Source organism: Melanerpes formicivorus, unplaced genomic scaffold (genome assembly GCF_026170545.1).
Source record: "Melanerpes formicivorus ecotype bairdi unplaced genomic scaffold, bMelFor1.0.p_v2 SCAF_11, whole genome shotgun sequence".
Taxonomy (NCBI): Eukaryota; Metazoa; Chordata; class Aves; order Piciformes; family Picidae; genus Melanerpes; species Melanerpes formicivorus.
The window spans coordinates 19,085,762-19,102,970 of record NW_027142363.1 but is presented as its reverse complement, the minus strand read 5'-3'; the positions used below and the strand labels follow the sequence as shown (position 1 = coordinate 19,102,970).

At 45.2% G+C, this 17,209-nt stretch overlaps 1 protein-coding gene across 4 annotated transcripts in view; it reads left to right on the top strand.

Annotated features, from left to right (window-relative positions):
• Positions 1-580: 580 nt before the first annotated feature.
• Positions 581-17,209, top strand: part of RPS6KA3 (ribosomal protein S6 kinase A3) — a 92,125-nt gene continuing 75,496 nt past the window's right edge. For 2 of the 4 annotated variants that reach the window (XM_068144763.1, XM_068144768.1), the window contains exon 1: positions 803-966. In XM_068144763.1, the coding sequence (XP_068000864.1) occupies positions 895-966 (72 nt within the window). In that variant the 5' untranslated portion in view covers positions 803-894. Of the gene's footprint in view, positions 611-726; positions 967-17,209 lie in introns of those variants that run through there. The other 2 variants (XM_068144765.1, XM_068144769.1) reach the window with 2 other exon arrangements.

The following is a 17,209-nucleotide window of genomic DNA, read 5'->3' as shown; positions in this document are numbered from 1 at the left end:
CTATGTCTTCCTCACTCACCTCTCAACTTCTCCATCCACTGTACTAAAAACTTTTCGTCGCTCCCATTCCTCACAGCTCATCTGCCTGAGCAGCAGCAGCAGCTCCGGGCCCGGGCCAGCTTCCCTGTGTGTCTCTAAGAGTCCCCTCCGTCAGGGCTGGTTTGACAGGACCTGGCCGCGCCAGCGCTGAGGGCGAACCCCGACAGCGGCGCTTCCTAGACAGAATCCCGCCTCAGCCGATGCCGCCCTTCAACCCAGCAGGCCTGGCCGCCGCTGCCCGGCGTAGCGACGGCCAAAACTGACCGAGGCCCAAGGGCCGTGACGGAACTCGCCGCCACAAGTCCCGACCGGACCGATCGCCCGCGGTCACCGAGAGAGCCTCTCCGGCTAGGGGGACGGCACGGCCGTGTCTGGGACTGAGCCACTCCTGCCTTTCGCCCGCGCTCCGTCGTGTCTGGCTGCCACCTCCCGCTAAGGCAGGCACATCATCCCCCTCAGCTCTCCACCTCACCCCGCCCAGCGGCCCAGCCCGGCACCTGCGGGAGGTGAGGGCCGGAGTTGCGGTGAATGCGCCCGGCGGCGAGGCGCGCAGGCGCCATCCGCCAGGCAGGTACGGCCCGGGCGCCATATTGTGAGCGGAAGCCGGGCCCGAGCGGCGGTCCGGGGGGAGGGCGGAAGCGCGGCTCCGCCTGGCAGCGGGGAGGGGGTGAGGGGAGGGACGGACGGACGGACGGACGGCGGCAGCGGGCAGCAGTCGCCGCAGGAGCCACTGCTACAGCCAGTCGGGGTGTCCTGCGCCCTCCGGAGGTGCGCGTTGCCTGCCTCGCCGCCCCCGCCTCGCCGCCGGGGTGCGGGAAAGCGGAGTGCACAGGCTGCGGGAGCCGAGCGGGGAAGATGCCCCTAGCGCAGTTGGCGGACCCTTGGCAGAAGATGGCTGTAGATAGCACAGCCGAGAGCAGCACTGAGGTACGGGGCGGGTGGGTGTTGTTGTGGGGAAAGTTGTGAGGAGGGGACGGGACCTGAGCTCCCGCTGACTCCGCCGCGCAAGGGACGAGCAGAGTTTCCCTGAGCCCCGGTGACTGCAGGCGCGGGGGGGGGAAGAAGGGCAGCGGCCCGATGGAGGACGAGGCGCTGCGGGGCACTGAGCCCTCGAGCGGCTCGGTCGGGCAGCGGGGAATGAGGGCTGGCGCCTGCCGCCCGGCTGTCCTCTGGGCGCCGCTTCCTCTGTGGGGCACTGACTCATGGCCCGGACCGGCCGGGACTCCCCCGCGCCGGAGCTTGGGGCGTGTTTCACGGGACCGGGCTGCTCCCGGCTCGCTCCCTCCCCTTCCGCCCCTTCCTCGGCTGGGAGTAACCTGCTTCTACAGTGGCGGCCGACTCTGGCGCTTTTGTTCCAGCGCGGTGTCTGGTTACTGTCACAGCGAGTTTCCCTTCCCGGGGCGGCCCCACCGCCTCCACAACCGCGACCCGGGTCGGGAGGTGGGGGATTGGGGGCGTGAGGGCCGGGGCCTGCCCTCACCTTGCCCGGTGCCCTCGCCTCGCCTTGCTGCTGCTCCCCCTGCCGTGGCCAAGAGCCGTCCCCGCCCGGGTGCCACAGCCCCCTTATCTAAGCAGGATGGGGTTGTCTCCGCAGTTTCGCAAGCCTTTGGGAAACCGCAGGGATGTTTCGCATGGGTAAAGCTTTGTGCTTGGCGGCGTTTACGGGAACGTCCCCGAGATGCGGCGCAATGTGGTTTCGTGCTGTGGGTAGCGGGGACTTCGTGTTGTTCACCCGCCCTTGCGAGGCAGGCTGCGTGTCAGCTTTCCCAGGCTGGGATAGTGAGAGTTGCTGGAAGCGAGATTCACGGAGGCCATAGATGCCTTCAGATATTTTCATTTTTTCCTACAGTGTACTACTACTGTGTTGGTTCGGATCTATGTAAACACTACTCCTACACAGTCAGTTGTGCTCGCTTCGTGATTCTCTAGTAGCCCACAATGCCTGTGCTAGTTTGCGACTAGACTCCCATCTGAAACAGGATAGCTTCCTCTGACAGTGCAGCTTCTACCTGAATCTGCTCCAGCTGATAGGCAGCCAGACTGCTTCAAGTGATGCTGATCTTGAAAGGTATGGACTCAGGCCAGCTCACAACAGTCAGACAAAAGGTTAGGACATCGTCCTTAGTGAGTGGAGCAAAGAGAGTGAGCAGTGTGAAGTTTGTGCCTTACTAGGAGTATCTGCCCTTTTGATGTTTGTCTTTTCTTCCTTTTGCTTCAAGTGTCTGCATCTCTGGAGGTCAGAAGAATCTGCAGTTATGATTTGACAGGCAGATCTGTCTTTTAAGTTCTTGCCAGTTATTTACTGACTTCTGAAGTGGTGATCTTAGTGCACTACAATAGCAGTGTGATGCTTGGAGGTAAGGGAAGAAGGTGCCAGGGGAGATGTTTCTGCAAGACCACTTAGACTAATGATTTAGAGAAAAGGTTGTAACTGTTCCTTTAGTTTTCCACCTACACTGAATGTAGTCTGTGTAACTTCAGTCATGGTGTATGTGCTGGAAAGGTAGTAAAAATAAGTTATCTGAAGTACATGGATGTGCATGATTAATTGTACTTGTTTTAGTGTATTTTACATTTCCCTAAACTTACACTGATATGAGTCTAGAGCAGTTTATCACCAAAACAAATACATTTCTGGGAGCACTATCAAAATATGAAACAGCACTGGACTGACAGGTTTGTTCTCTTAAGGCTCTAGTCTAGGACAAGTCCTCAGTTCTTGAAAGTGCTTGACTGCACCTGTAACAGCTTCTCAGATGACCCCTCAAAGAGAAGAAGGTGGGCTGAGAAAGGATGCTTACCTGAAATGAGTCTTGAAGAAAAGATATTTTAGTTAAAATATTTAAGTCCAATGCATAAACAAGTGACCTAAATGCATAACTTATATTTTCAGTTTGCATGAGCTGTGTTTATATGTAGCATAGCACTATCCTAATTACAGACCCAATCCTGCAAGAGTATCCTTGGGCAAAAATACTTCTTCCATCCACCTGGAAAGTCATTGTGGTTTCAGTCATAGTTTGATAGTAATAATGTCTTCAGCTGTAATACTGAGTGAGGGAAAGACTTTCTGCTAAGCTCTCAGATTGACTGACACAGCTCTTGTCATGCTGCGTTATCCGCATGGAAGTGCAAATTACTGCACTTCAAAACTGATCTGGGATACTTTGCTTGCCTTAACAACTCATTGAGGTTTTTAATGTTGTTTATTTTTTTAGAAAATACGCTTCCCAGGGCAGTCCTGTGTTTGGTTTTATAGTGATACCGTTGAGGGGGTGATTTGTTGTGATGTGAGAGCAAATTTAGTAGGAGAAATAGAATACCTTTGACTAGAATTACTTCGGGAGATGGTATAGTTAACCATGAGCAGCTGCCAGAGCTGAGGTGTACAGGAGAGCAGATCTGTAGAATATGGTCATTAGTAGAAAATAATGCAAACAGGTGGGGTATTTTTAGATAAAATATGGATTTATGGTTTTAAGACATCATGTCTCTACTGGTACAAAGAGGTGAGTGATCCACATTGCATCTCTAACAGCTTTTTTCAACATGTAAAGTTGTTGCACTATTTAAAATCTAATTTCTCTTTATAGCATCATATGTGGGTTTGTTTTCTTCTGGGCTGTAGAGTACCTTTAGAGTCTGTAGAATGCTGCTTTCTTTTACTGACTCAGGGTTTGATCAAGCTTTGTAACAAGCATGAGTTTCTTTTTTATGGTGAAAATGTGTCTGTTATTTCAAGTCATCAAGCAAATTAAGTATTGATGATCTGAGTTTGCATTTGAATGCCTGAATCACTGGCCTGATCCTTTGATCTGTACTCCCATCTATGCATATACATGTTGACAGGAAGAGAATGATTACAGTTATGGCAGTCAAAATGTGGACACCAGGACTTTGAAGGGGCCGAAAGGAGATGCCATTTGCTAGACTGTATGCCATCTATCTTTAGGAGTTTTAGGTGCTCTAGATTGGCTGTGGAGAAAGTTCATTTTTTCCCACTGCTCTTGACAGGATTTGTAATCATCTGTTTATGTGTCTGAATAGAAGATGTGAATCCCCTTTTGCAAAATGCCTTGTTTTATCTTCTGCATCCAGAATTATTTGAGCCTTGCACAGGGCATTACCACTTAACACTGACGCTGATGAGATTCTGCCACTTTGCTCTGGTGAGACCTCACCTAGAGTAGTGTGTCCAGCTCTGGAGAGCTCTCAACACAGGAAGGACATGGACCTGATGGAGCAGGTGCAGAGGAAGGCCACAAAAATGATCGGGAGCTGGAGAACCTCTGCTACAAGGACAGGATGAGGGAGCTGGGGGTGTTCAGCCTGGAGAGGAGAACCCTTCAGGTTGACCTAAGAGCAGCCTTCCAGTATTTGAAGGGGCCTACAAGAAGGCTGCAGAGGGACTGTTTGCAAAGGCCTGCAGGGACAGGATGAAGGACAATGGTTTGAAATGAGAGCAGAGCAGATTGAGATTGGATGTTAGGAAAAAGTTCTGCACCATAAGCATGGTGGAACACTGGAACAGGTTGTCCAGGGAGGTAGTTGAGGCCCCATCCCTGGAGCTGTTCAAGCTGAGGCTGGACAAGGCTCTGAGCAACCTGATCTAGTGGAAGATGCCCCTGTGGGCTTGCCATGGGGGTGGGGTGGGGTTGGCCTAGATGACCTTTGGAGGTCCCTTCCAACCCAAACCATTCTTTAGTGTAATTTATGCAATTTTTGCATTGTCTGTCCATTCTGATGTCAGTGTGACATTCTCTGTCAGTGGATACTTCTGACATGGGGTCTGAAATTTCAGATGTCTTGCCACCTCAAGCCATGGGGCTGCTGTGGTTGTGACTGTCTCGTTACGTTCTGTATTAGTTCATGTAATCAGCGTTGTTATTAGTTCATGTAATCAGCGTTGTACTTGGGTTCCACAGGAACAGACACTGTAGTTAGAGTAATTTCTTGAATAGCTACCACAGGAAAACAATTAAAAGACACTATCGAATCACCTAAATGGTTTATGTGGATTTTGAAGACCATCCATCCTCTCTCCATGACAGGCAGAATTCTCTGCAGCACTTGGCTCTCACTTCTCATCCATACCTGCTGTCAGTAGAGTGTATTCTCAGTCTGGGCTTTTCACAGCTTCTTGGCATGCCATTTACTTACACTGGGTTAAAAGTGGCAACTGTCAATTTAATTCTCATCTAAATAAGTCATATACCATGCATTCCACAAGCTGCAGTGATAGAGAGATAACAGATGTTTTATATATATATATATGTAATTAGTATCTAGAGGAACATATCTGTATGAAAAATGCTTAGGTATGGGTTGGTTTGGGTGTTTGTTGTTTTCCTTCAGGTTTTTCAGATCCTTAATGGTGCAATTTTTACCTGCTCTGTTTCTTCAGTTAACACAGCCCTGCAACATGACATAGTACAGATTGGCCTACTGTCAAACGAGTGGGATAGGAGGGGGCAGCAGCTTTGCTCTGCTGAGTTCACTACCATCATAGTGTATTGGGTGTGCTCTGCAGCTCTTGATTTCCACGTGGAGGGTGTTGACTTTGGCACCTCAAGTCATCCCATTGGTTTTCTTCAGACACCGGCAGTTCTGTGCTTGTTACTGTTGCGCTCATTGCGGTGTAGATAATTTCTCACCACTGCTAGGACACCTAACACAAAAGTAGATGTGAGCAGACTGGCATGTTTAAAGGCATGTCTGTTGTCTTGGAATTGATTATGATCTGTCACACTAGCTGTAGTTGTTTGTCATTTGGAATGCCTGGCTTAGGTTTTCAGTGATACATAGACTAAGGTGGGTGGTTAATTATTTCTACACATCAGAAATATTAGCTTTATGAGTTGGTCGATCTTGGCAGGTCTATCAACTTGAAGAACTCATTCAAGAGACTGTTTTTGCTGGCTTTGGGTTGTGTTTTAGTGTAGTGTTTGCTTTGATTGTGGAGGGGAGAAGGGTTTGGTTTATTTTTTTTTCCCCCAAGTATTATTCAATAGCTGTATTCCAGTAACGAAACCTAAGCACGGGGTTGTTTTTTTCAGGCAAGAGTAGAGCTTTCTTTTTTCAATCCTGGTGGCTTTCGAGAGTGGAATAATTGAATCAGTGAAACTGAACAAGTTAGAATCTTTTCAGGGAATTCTTAAGTTTAGATCAGCTAAAGCGCTTGATTACTGCCAAGTATTGTGCTATATGCTTGCAAACATGATACTGAGCTGCTTATTCTCTGAAATAAGATTAAATGTCTCACACATTGGAAATAGAGGGGCTTGGGGGGGGCGGGGAGGAGTCAGTCCTGTGTAGCAGATGGGAAAATGAGGCTCAGCAGTTTAGTGACTTCATCTAACATCATTCGTGGGCTCTGTTTTAGAGCTAGGAGATGAACTCTGATTTTCAAGGACCTACTGCAGTGGCCCAACCACAAAGTTACTGCTGCCTCATTCTTATCGGTAACAGTTACCATATGTTCCCTTTGATGCGAGGAACCCCCTGTGGTATGCTTAATGCTCCACTTAACTCATTTTGGAGGAAATGTACTGCATGCCTTTTTTTTTTTCTTTTCTTTTTATTTTATTTTATTTTACTTTTTGAGTGCAGCAGTTCAATTGTGTAAAAAGTAGCACGTGTCTTCCAAACACATCATCATGGTCTAGGTCTCTTTTCTGCCCCAATTTCAAAGGTTCTATGTAATTACTTGCCATTTAACATTTAATTGCAAGCATTCATGTATCAGAACATGCTTAAGTATATACAGAAGATAGGAAGAAATAGATTTTTTTTGTCCTGCAGGTTCAAAAAGTGGTGGTTTCAGGATGTAATCAGGACCATGGTGAATATGATTTGTGTTATTCCTTACATAGCATGAGTGCCAAAATTAGTTACTGTTAGAAGTTTGACTTGCATGTCAAATAATTCCTTTTTTTTTTTTTCCCATTGAACAGGGAGTCTTTGTATGTCTTCTAGCAGTTGACATTTGTTGTATAATCACCTTGGAAATCCTGAGTTTGAAGCTGCTCCATATCTTAGCCTCTTTTCTTAGCGGAAACCGTTGAAATAGCTAAATGAGAAATTGAGCATAAATGTGTAATGCTGTAGTTGATTTCAATATTAAATTTCAACCTTTGTCCTTTATCATACAAAGAGATTCTGAGAAACCAGCTCATGTCCAAAAACTTGTGTCTGCATTGTAAGGAGCTGCAGCACACATCCTTGCTGTGCATGCTGTCTGCCCCCAGATTCATGGGGGAAGGACTTGGTGCATACTTCTTTGTTTGTACCCTTGGTCCCCTTTGGAAGGAGCCCGGGCAGGCACACAGCATTTTCATGGGCCTAGGACTGCAGGAGGCAGGGAAGCTGAAGTGTACCTGCCTTCTGCTCTGGTAAGACCTCACCTGGAGTCCGGCTCTGGAGTCCTCAGCACAGGAAGGACACAGATCTGATGGACGAGGTCCAGAGGAGGGCCATGAAAATAATCTGTCCTATAAGGACTGGCTGAGGGAGGTGGGGTTCAGCCTGGTTTGGATTGGAAGGAACCTCCAAAGTTCATCTAGTCCAACCTCCCTGCAATCAGCAGGGACCTCTTCCACTAGAACAGGTTGCCCAGAGCCTTGTCAAGCCTGACTTTGAATATCTCTAGGGATAGGGCCTCAACTGCCTCCCTGAGCAACCCGTTCCAGTGTTCCACCACCCTCATGGTGCAGAACTTTTTCCTAACATCCAACCTCAATCTGCTCTGCTCTCATTTCAAACCATTGCCCCTGGTCCTATTACTGCAGACCTTTGCAAACAGTCCCTCTGCAGCCTTCTTGTAGCCCCCTTCGTATACTGGAAGACTGCTCTTAGGTCTCCCTGGAGCTTTCTCTTCTCCAGTCTGAACAACCTCAGCTCCCTCAGCCCATCTTCATAGCAGAGGTGTTCCATTCCTGATCATCTCCATGGCCTTCCTCTGCACCTGCTCTATCAGGTCCATGTCCTTCCTGTGTTGAGGGCTCACATAGTTTAATTTACCTGTATATGCTAACTTGAGGAAGTTTGGCTTTGTACCTAAATGATCTGCGTGTTAATGGCTTACATCTGAGATTGTCTACAGAGAGCCAAGTTTCAATGTCTTGCTGTTTGTTTTATGACTAGCAAAGGAAGAAGTCAGTTACCTTAGTCAATAAAGTTTGGAATAAATTATGGGGAATTAATAGCACTTAAGGTAGAAAGTTTTATATAAAAGGAATACTTGCAGTAGATTTATGTTTCCTTAAAATACAGACTTGTATATTTAACTCTTTGGTGTCCCCCCCACTAAGAAAAAGTTTTTCATACTTGCATGTACTATTTTTAGCCTAGTACCTGAAACATTTATTGAATGTACCTGTGAGAGAACAGCCAGAGAAGTCTAAGATTATAGCTCAGTTCTGCTAATTACGTGTAATAAGTGTTAATCAGGTCAGGATTTAGGTAAATGCTTTGGATCTGCATGTCTTTGGAGCTCAGGAGTTAGGGCACAAGTCAGTAATTCAGATCCTATTAATGCTTTGTATTTTAGTTAAACACTGGGATAGATCATGAGAATTCAGTTACTGAAGAAATTTAAGAGGGGTAAGACATAAACATCTTGTATGCAGTGTTGTAGGAATAGCTGATCATGCCTTGGTGCACTGAGATACATTGGATGACCTCTCAAGGTCCTTTCAGTCTATTTTCAACTATTTTTGTGCAGACCTAGGAATTTTTTCTCAGGGTAGCTCACTGCTGCTTAGAATAGTAAGTTTGAGTGTATACAGTTAAAAGGCTTTTACTGAATATACTTCCATGCAGCGCTTTGTGTTGCCAACAGCACATTTGTTATGAATGTTTCAGTGGGAATCTGCTTTGAAACAAGCCAGAAGCATTGTTACAGGTTTATTCAAGTCAACGATCACACAGTTCTTGAGCTTTATCTCTCAGCTGAGAGTCCCTCCAAAGCACCAGTGTTAAGTGCTGGGATCTGTATAGAGTCAGTGTTATAATGACTCAAGCATTTTAAAACACACAAAAACTTCCTTTATTATAATTTTGGTTGTCCTACACTAGATTTCAGAAGCTTTAAAGGGGACAGAAAAAGGGTTTTTATTAAATCCTACAACAGGTTAAAAGATGTTGGGTAGGTCTGGAAGTTTTGGTAGCTGAAAACTAGGAATTACCTGGGAGAAACTTCAGACTCATCCAGGTAGTTTATTTAAATGAAAATTCCAAGGCACAGTTAAATCATCACCTGTGTTACTGACACGTTAAAACTTCCAGATAATGATTTCTTAAATGGTGTGATTCAGACATCTTAGCCTGTCTGCTCATTTGGGTACTCAAAACATCAGCCTGCCCTGATACGCAGTTCATAATTCTTGATTTGTCCAATTGCAAAGTGTAAGAATAGAGCACCTTAAAAAAAATGATACCTTAATTGGGGGCTCTGCTAAAGGGCACAAATTGCAGGGGAGAAAGTCAATAGTTCTACAATACTCTGTTAATAGTATGAAGGCAGTGTGCTAACTTTTATTCAATCCCAATATTAATAATTAGAATAAACCAGGTTGGAAGAGACCTTCAAGATCAAGAGTCCAGCCTATTATCCAACCCACCTAATCAACTAAACCATGCAACCAAGCACCCTATCAAGTCTCCTCCTGAACACCTCCAGTGATGGTGACTCCACCACCTTCCTGGGCAGCACATTCCAATGGGCAATCACTCTCTCTGTGTAGAATTTCTTCCTAACATCCAGCCTAAACCTCCCCTGGTGCATCTTGAGACTGTGTCCTCTTGTTCTGGTGCTGGTTGCCTGGGAGAAGAGACCAACATGCACCTGTCTACAACCTCCCTTCAGGTAGTTGTAGAGAGCAATAAGGTCTCCCCTGAACCTCCTCCAGGCTAAGTAACCCCAACTCCCTCAGCCTCCCCTCCTAGGGCTTGTGTTCCAAATCCCTCACCAACTTTGCCCTTCTCTGGACACATTCCAGCAAGTCAATATAATTAGGAAGTGTTGAGAATAATGGCAGAAGAATTATCCCCAAAACTACAGCTCACAGCAATTTCATAAGGAGTTTTAAAATAACTGATACACATACTTGGATAAAAAAAAAGAAGTTAAAAATATTTGGCAAAGAGGCTACTTAAACATCCCAAAATAGTCCTACCAACAGTCAAAACACAAAGCAGAGATGTTTAGATGTTTTGGTGGTGGAAGAAGTTATTTGGTGGTATCTAATACTGAGGAGGCTATGGGGACAAAATTATATCCTTCAGGCAAAAAAGTAAATCTGTGAGGCTGTAGGAAAGAACATAAAGTTCAGGAAGATAAAGCCAAGTAGGCAGAACTTTGGTTTGCAAACAGAATGTGAGAGTGGAGACACTGAATTAACTCTAAAAGCTTGAAGTGTGTCCTATCTGTAATAGGAATGAAACTAATGAGGAAGCATAGGAAAAAAAATTACTAACCCAGGTAACATGATGATTTGTCCACTTAAAAATTCTGTTAATATGGTTTGGATATCTATAAAAAGCTCTCTGTGAAGGTATTGGTGGGTACCTGATGTTGCTATCAAAATAAGATGCTCTGCACAAAGTTGGTGTATTTGCATTGCTGGTTTGGGTGCTCGGTGGTGTTTTTCACCTAACAGATTTATAGAATGCTTTAGTTTAGAAGAGACCTTAAAGGTCATCTAGTGCCAACACCCCTGCCTTCCACTAGACCAGGTTGCTCAAGGCCTTGTCTAAACTGGCCTTCAGCACCTCTAGGAAGGGAGCATCCACAAACCTCCCTGGATGACATGTCTCACCACCCTCACTGGAAAGAATTTCTTCCTAATCTCCAGCCTAAATCTGCCCTCCTCAAGTTTCAATACCTTCTCTCTCATCCTATTACCTCAGGTCTTTATAAAAAGTCCCTTCCCATCGTTCTTGTAGGCCTCTTTCAGGTACTGGAAGGCTGCTCTAAGGTCTCCCCAGAGCCTTCTCTTTTCCAGGCTGAACAGCCCCAACTCTCTCAGCCTGTCCCCACAGAGGAGGTTCTCCAGCCCTCTGATTATCTTCATTGCCTTCCTCTGGACCTGCTCCAGCACCTCCATGTCCCTCTTCTGCTGGGGGCACCAGAACTGTATGCATTACTCTAAGTGGGGTCTCAGAAGAGCAGAGGGGCAGAATCCCCTCCCTGTCCTGCTCCTCTCCCTGCTTTACTGCGCTTGAGCCGCTCCTCATGAGCCCAGTACTGATCAGAAGGATAGGCAGGAATAGCATTTAAGTTTATTGAGCAGATGCCCAAGAGAGTAGAATTTTTGGATCCCTGGCAGGAAATATTTGAACTATAATTGCAAGGGGGAAAAAAATTACAAATGACATGAAGACTGTAGATCAATGTGCCGTGGCAGTGTGTAGAGTGCAGCATGTTCTCTGCTTCACAAAAAGTGGTGAACTGATTGTGGGTGGGATGTGGGCTGCATTTCTTGTACTCTTTTACAAAGGATTTAGTATATTTTGTCAGTAGTGATACCCTAATATGTGCCACTAGCTGCTACCTCTTGCTGTCTTCTAGCGTGGTTATTTATGAGCATGGGCCAAGAAGTGCAATAGTCTGGATTAGGATAAAACACTCCAAACAGCAACAAGCTATTAAATAAAAGAATTTAAAAAAATAAAATAAAAAAGAAACAAGCAACAGCAAACAACAACAAAACCCCCAACAAACAAACAAAAAAACCCAACAAAATGTGCAGCAATAAAAACAACCCAAGAAAAAACCCAACCCAACAAAATCCACTTTCTTTAAACTGCCTTTTTCCCAGGCCAAGTCAAGTACTTGATTATATGTTGAGGTCAATGGGTTTAAACCTGTAATTTTTGATTACTAGAAATACTGGTGGTTGGTTTCCTGATTGTTAGTTGATTGACTTTTGTGTCAGAGATTCTGGGGAACATTCATTTACCAACTGCCTACTGCAGATTCCCTGATGTTTGTCTGCTATGTGGTGAATTAGGGAACCTGTACGAACTCTTTTGTGTTGCTGTCCCTATGCCCCCAGGAAAACTGCTGGAACCCAATGTCAAGTATGAATTTCTACCATATTAGTGAAATGTGGCCACAGATTTAAAAGCTTTTGGGAACCAGATTTGTAGTGAACTGAATGTGACTGTTTCCAAAGGGAAACAGAGTAGGAAGGGGAATCTGAGTGGGTCAGAAAAGTGTTTTGTAGCCTACCTTTCTAAGGTATGTACACTCTTCTGACTGCTGATGTATTCAGGTGTCAGTAGAAGCTTTCTGTGGACCTTTTCTGTTACTTTTCTTATAGTTCTCTAATTTCATCATCTGAAATACATTCTGCTTCTGGAGTCAGGGCACTAGAAATAACTGGGTCTTTGACCCACTGTGCTGGCTTAGTGTCCCACTACAGGGGAAGTGCAGCTGAAGAATAATCAAGGTCTGGAGTCTCAAGTCTTTCAAATTACACTGATCTATACACGTGGAAGATTTACTCAGCCTTCTTTCATTCTGCATGCATCAAACTATTATATCTAGTCCCAGTCTATTATGTCACTGAGACATGCCCTTGGCTCTAGTTACATGCTAGAAGGAGAATACGCCCAACAAAAAGGAACACATTTTGTTTGCTCACCTCTTAAGCATGCTGCTGACCTCTTCCCTCCACAGTGGTTTAAACACTGCCACTTCCAGTAGAGACCTTTGGGCTTTACATTTGAACTCCTAAGAAAGGCAGTATGCTTCATAGACTTCCTGAATACACAGCTGCTTTCCATTTAATAGGATCATATACTAGTAGACCATAAATCATATATTCATATTCTTCTTTACCTTACATGGCCCAGACTGCTCTGGGAAAAACTGGTTCTGCTATCCAGTGGTTCCTTCAGCATAATCATTGCTTGAGTAGAGCTATTTGAAAAGATCTTGCTAATCCAGTGATCTGGCTCAGCCAAGACCACATGGTGCACATGCTGATTTCTTGAGTTTGTTCCTAGTTCCAGTAAGAGTTTGGAAAGCATTGCTTGAAGTGAACTGAAATGTAACAGAAAGCAATGCAGGATTAAAGAGCATTATAACACTCTTTATAATGTTATAACACTATTTATAACAAAGAGGAAAACCAGACTGTACAAACCAGCTCACCTGTGTTGTGAAAGTTTGCTGTGTTGCTTGTTTGTTTGTTTTTTCTAGTAGACTGATAAAATGTTCAAGAAGTCAAGGAGGTTAAAGATTAGAACCTTTTTAAAACAAGAAGTTGACTCCAAGCTCTGTGGTCCAGCTGGCACACTGCAGGGGAAGAGATCTGTCCACAGAGACTTTGACAGGCTGGAGAGGAAGGTCCAAGCCAGCTTCATGAAGGTCAGCAAGGCCAAGTACAAGGTCCTACTGGGCTGAGGCAATCCCAAGCACAAATATAGGCTGAGTAAGGAATGGCTTGAGAGCAGTCTGGAGAAGAAGGTCTTGGAGCTGTCAGTTAATGAAGAACTCACCATGAGGCAGCAGTGGTCACTGGCAGCCCAGCAGGCAGCTGTGTGCTGGGCTGCATCCAAGGCAGGGAGAGCAGCAGGACAGGGAGGGGATTCTGCCCCTCTGCTCTGCTGAGACCCCGCCTGGAGCACTGCCTTCAGTTCTGGTGCCCCCAGCATAAGAGGGACATGGAGCTGCTGATCAGAGGGTTGGAGAACCTCCCCTGTGGGGACAGGCTGGGTGAGTTGGGGCTGTTGAGCCTGGAGAAAAGAAGGATGTGGGGAGACCTTACAGCAGCCTTCCAGTACCTGAAAGATGTGCAAGAAAGGCAGGAAAAGACTTTTTACATGGGCTTGTAGTGACAGGATGAGAGGGAATGGATTGAGGAGGGCAGATTTAGACTGAAAATTAGGAAGAAATTCTTTACTGTGAAGGTGGGGAGACACTGAAACAAGTTGCCCTGGGAGGTCATGGATGCCCCCTCCATGCAGGCGTTCAAGGCCTAGTGGAAGGTGCCCCTGCCATGGCAGGGGGATTAGAAGTAGCTGGTCTTTAAGGTCCCTTCCAACCTAAATCATTCTCTGAATCTCACCTTTTTGTCTCCAAAGAGAGGTTTGTCTCAAGTTTCTGATGGTGTGTTCCAGTTTCAACTATGTTTCAGCTGCATTAAAATAATAAATGTGAAATCTTAATGCTTACTGTGTAGTAAATTCTTATTTAACTTGCAGATCAAGTACATTATTGTTCAGCAGAAGGATTGTTGTAGTGGGAATTACCATTCTGAAAATCTGCATGTGGAGTCAGTTTAGAGCACATGTCTTTGATACACAAATTACCCTATTTTAGGCCCCAGAGTTTAGCCCTCATTAGTTGTTAGGACATTATAAACTCCTCCTTTCTGGCTCAAGTCAGTTGTCTTATTTGTTCTGCTGGGTTTTCTTCTCATTTTTCTTTCCTATTGACAAGATGTTTGGGAAGCTGTCTTATAGCATGTGCAGAATATAGGGATGTGTAGCTAAAACACAAATGTTCATTTACAGATACGCCATGGACTGGAGAGAAGGGAAAGTATGTCACTTGTGGCCTTGCTAGTAATGAGCTCTGCACAGAATATGCCTCCTTGTAAACAGGCTTTATTAAAAACACTCCTTTGTGCTACTTAGCTAAGCTGGTATTTTTATGGTCTTCTATTTAATAATTTCAAGTGGTTGTGTATCTTAAGGAAGGGTAATACAATATTCTCTGCCTGTACACTATGAGTAAAAGATGCTACAGTGAGGAGGAATGAGGCTTTTTGGCACATCATCTTATCAAATTTCCCTTAGCTGTACCATCAGAAGGTTGTACTGACTGCCCTTAATTGAGCTATTTTAGCAAGGTTATATTCATAGAATCATAAAATTGTTTGGATTGGAAGGGACCTCAAGGATCATGCAGTTCCAACCCTCCTGCCATGGGCAAGGACACCTCACACTACAGCAGGTTGCTCAGAGCCACATCCAGCCTGGCCTTAAAAGCTTCCAGGGATGAGGCTTCCACCACCTCCCTGGGCAACATGTTCCAGTGTCTCACCACCTTTGTGGGGAAGAGCTTCCTAACATCACACTTCTAGTATTGCTCCTTCCTGAATCTACTAACTTCTAGTTTTGCTCCATTTCCCCCAGTCCTATCACTTCCTGGCATCCTGAAAAGTCCCTCCCCAGCTTTCTTGTAGGCCCCCTTCAGATACTGGAAGGCCAGTTCACTTCTGTAGTAGCCTTTAGCATGTGAAACTGATTCCTGATAGGTCTCTATCACGGAAAGGTGACTTCTAGAGTAGACCAGAGTCCCAGTAGAAGTCTCTAGTTAATCTTCCTGAAGCCAGTTAAGATGAGAAAGTGGCAGTGCTGCCTTATGCCAGAACTCTACAGTGGAGAAACTGTGATAAGCCCAGCTTTCTCCACCTCCCCACTCCCTCAAGTAATAAAAGTAAAGCCTCTGTCATGTGGGCAATCAATCCATGATTCTCATAATTTGGCTTTATGCAGCTGCATCTTTTAGCAGGGAAACATGCTCAGGAGAGGACTTGGTAGAGAGCTGGTAATCATCTGAGATTTAACACTCAGTGTGTTTGCAGCATTTGAATATTAGAATTCATAAGTGGTGAGGATTTAATCTGTCACTTCAGACAAAAGATTTCCTCCAGCCATGTGCAAGCTGGAAGATTACATTAAGCAAAAAATTGTTACTGAAAAATGAGAAGAAGGTTCCACAGAAGAAATCTCCTCCAAAAGTGAAGTGGGGGAAGAAAGGTGTAGAGTGGAGCTAAAAATCTCTGAATATCCTGAGCAGCTTTTATGAACTTTCTGACATCTAGAAAACAATTATCCACACAATCATGTAGCTTTAAGTGACTTGAGTTCTGGAAAAATAGATTAAGTGGGCTTTCATTCTCTAGGGAGACAGTGCACAAAGGAATTTAAATTCTGCCCCTAGTCATAATGGAAAATGTAACCATTTGAAATAGTTTGGGTCACTAGAATGATACTGAATTCCAGTTAAATCTTAGGAGCACAGGAAGAGTGATGCCCTAGGTGATGCCCTGTGCCATAACTCAGAAAAACAGGTTTTTGTTTTCCTTGCAACTTGCTAACATTCATAATTGCTGTGTAAGCAAGGTCATTCTTTCTGGGAAAGATGTCTCTTGGAGATTCTCCAAGCATAGCATCACTGTCAAGGAAAAGGAAACATTTGTTGGACCAATAAGATATTTAAGCTTTTAAAAAATCTCCATGGCTAAATTTCAGATTAAAAAGCCTCTTTCTGTATGGCTTCTTAGAATGGTCCTTAGAGAAGGATGGAAAGTAGTAAATGCTGGCTAATGAAATTAGCATTGCATTCACGGTGTTTAGGAGGCTATACACTGTAGGTATATGTGCTTGAAGGAAACATGGTAGAGTAAGGACTTGCTACATTAGATTCCTTGAATGGCTTAGGGTGGAAGGGACCTTGAGGATCATCTGGTTCCAACCCCCTGCCATGGACAGGGCCACCTTCCACCAGAGCAAGTTGCTCAAGGCCTCAGCCAACCTGGCCTTGAACAGCTCCAGGAAGGGCACATCTATGATCTCCCTGGACAACCTGTTCCAGGGTTTCACCACCCTCACTGGAAAGTATTTCTTCCTAATCTCTAGACTAAATCTGCCTTCCTCAGGCTTCAGTCCATTCCCTCTCATCCTATCACTGCAAGCCCATGTAAAAAGTCCCTTCTTGGCTTTCTTGTACATCTTTCAAGCTTCGGTCCATTCTCTCTCATCCTAGCACTACAAGCCCTTGTAAAAAGTCCCTTCCTACCTTTCTCATAAGCCCACTTCAGGTACTGGGAAGCCACTATAAGGTCTCCCTGGAGCTGAACAGCCTCAACTCTCTGTCTGTCCTTGTAGGGGAGGTTCTCCAGCCCTCTGATCATCTTTGTGCCCCTACACTGGACCCTTAGAACCTGTTTATCTGCCCTTTGTTGTGACATTTTACTCTCTGTCTTCAGGTTTAACTTTGCAGAAGTTGAAGTGGTGAGAAATAACCTCTAGAAGTGTAGTACTAAGGCTTCAAGTGTCAGATTGTTTTACATATTCCTTAGTGTGACTTCATCCACAAGGATGATTAGGGGACTGGAACATGTGCCTTATGAGGAGAGGCTGAGGGACCTGG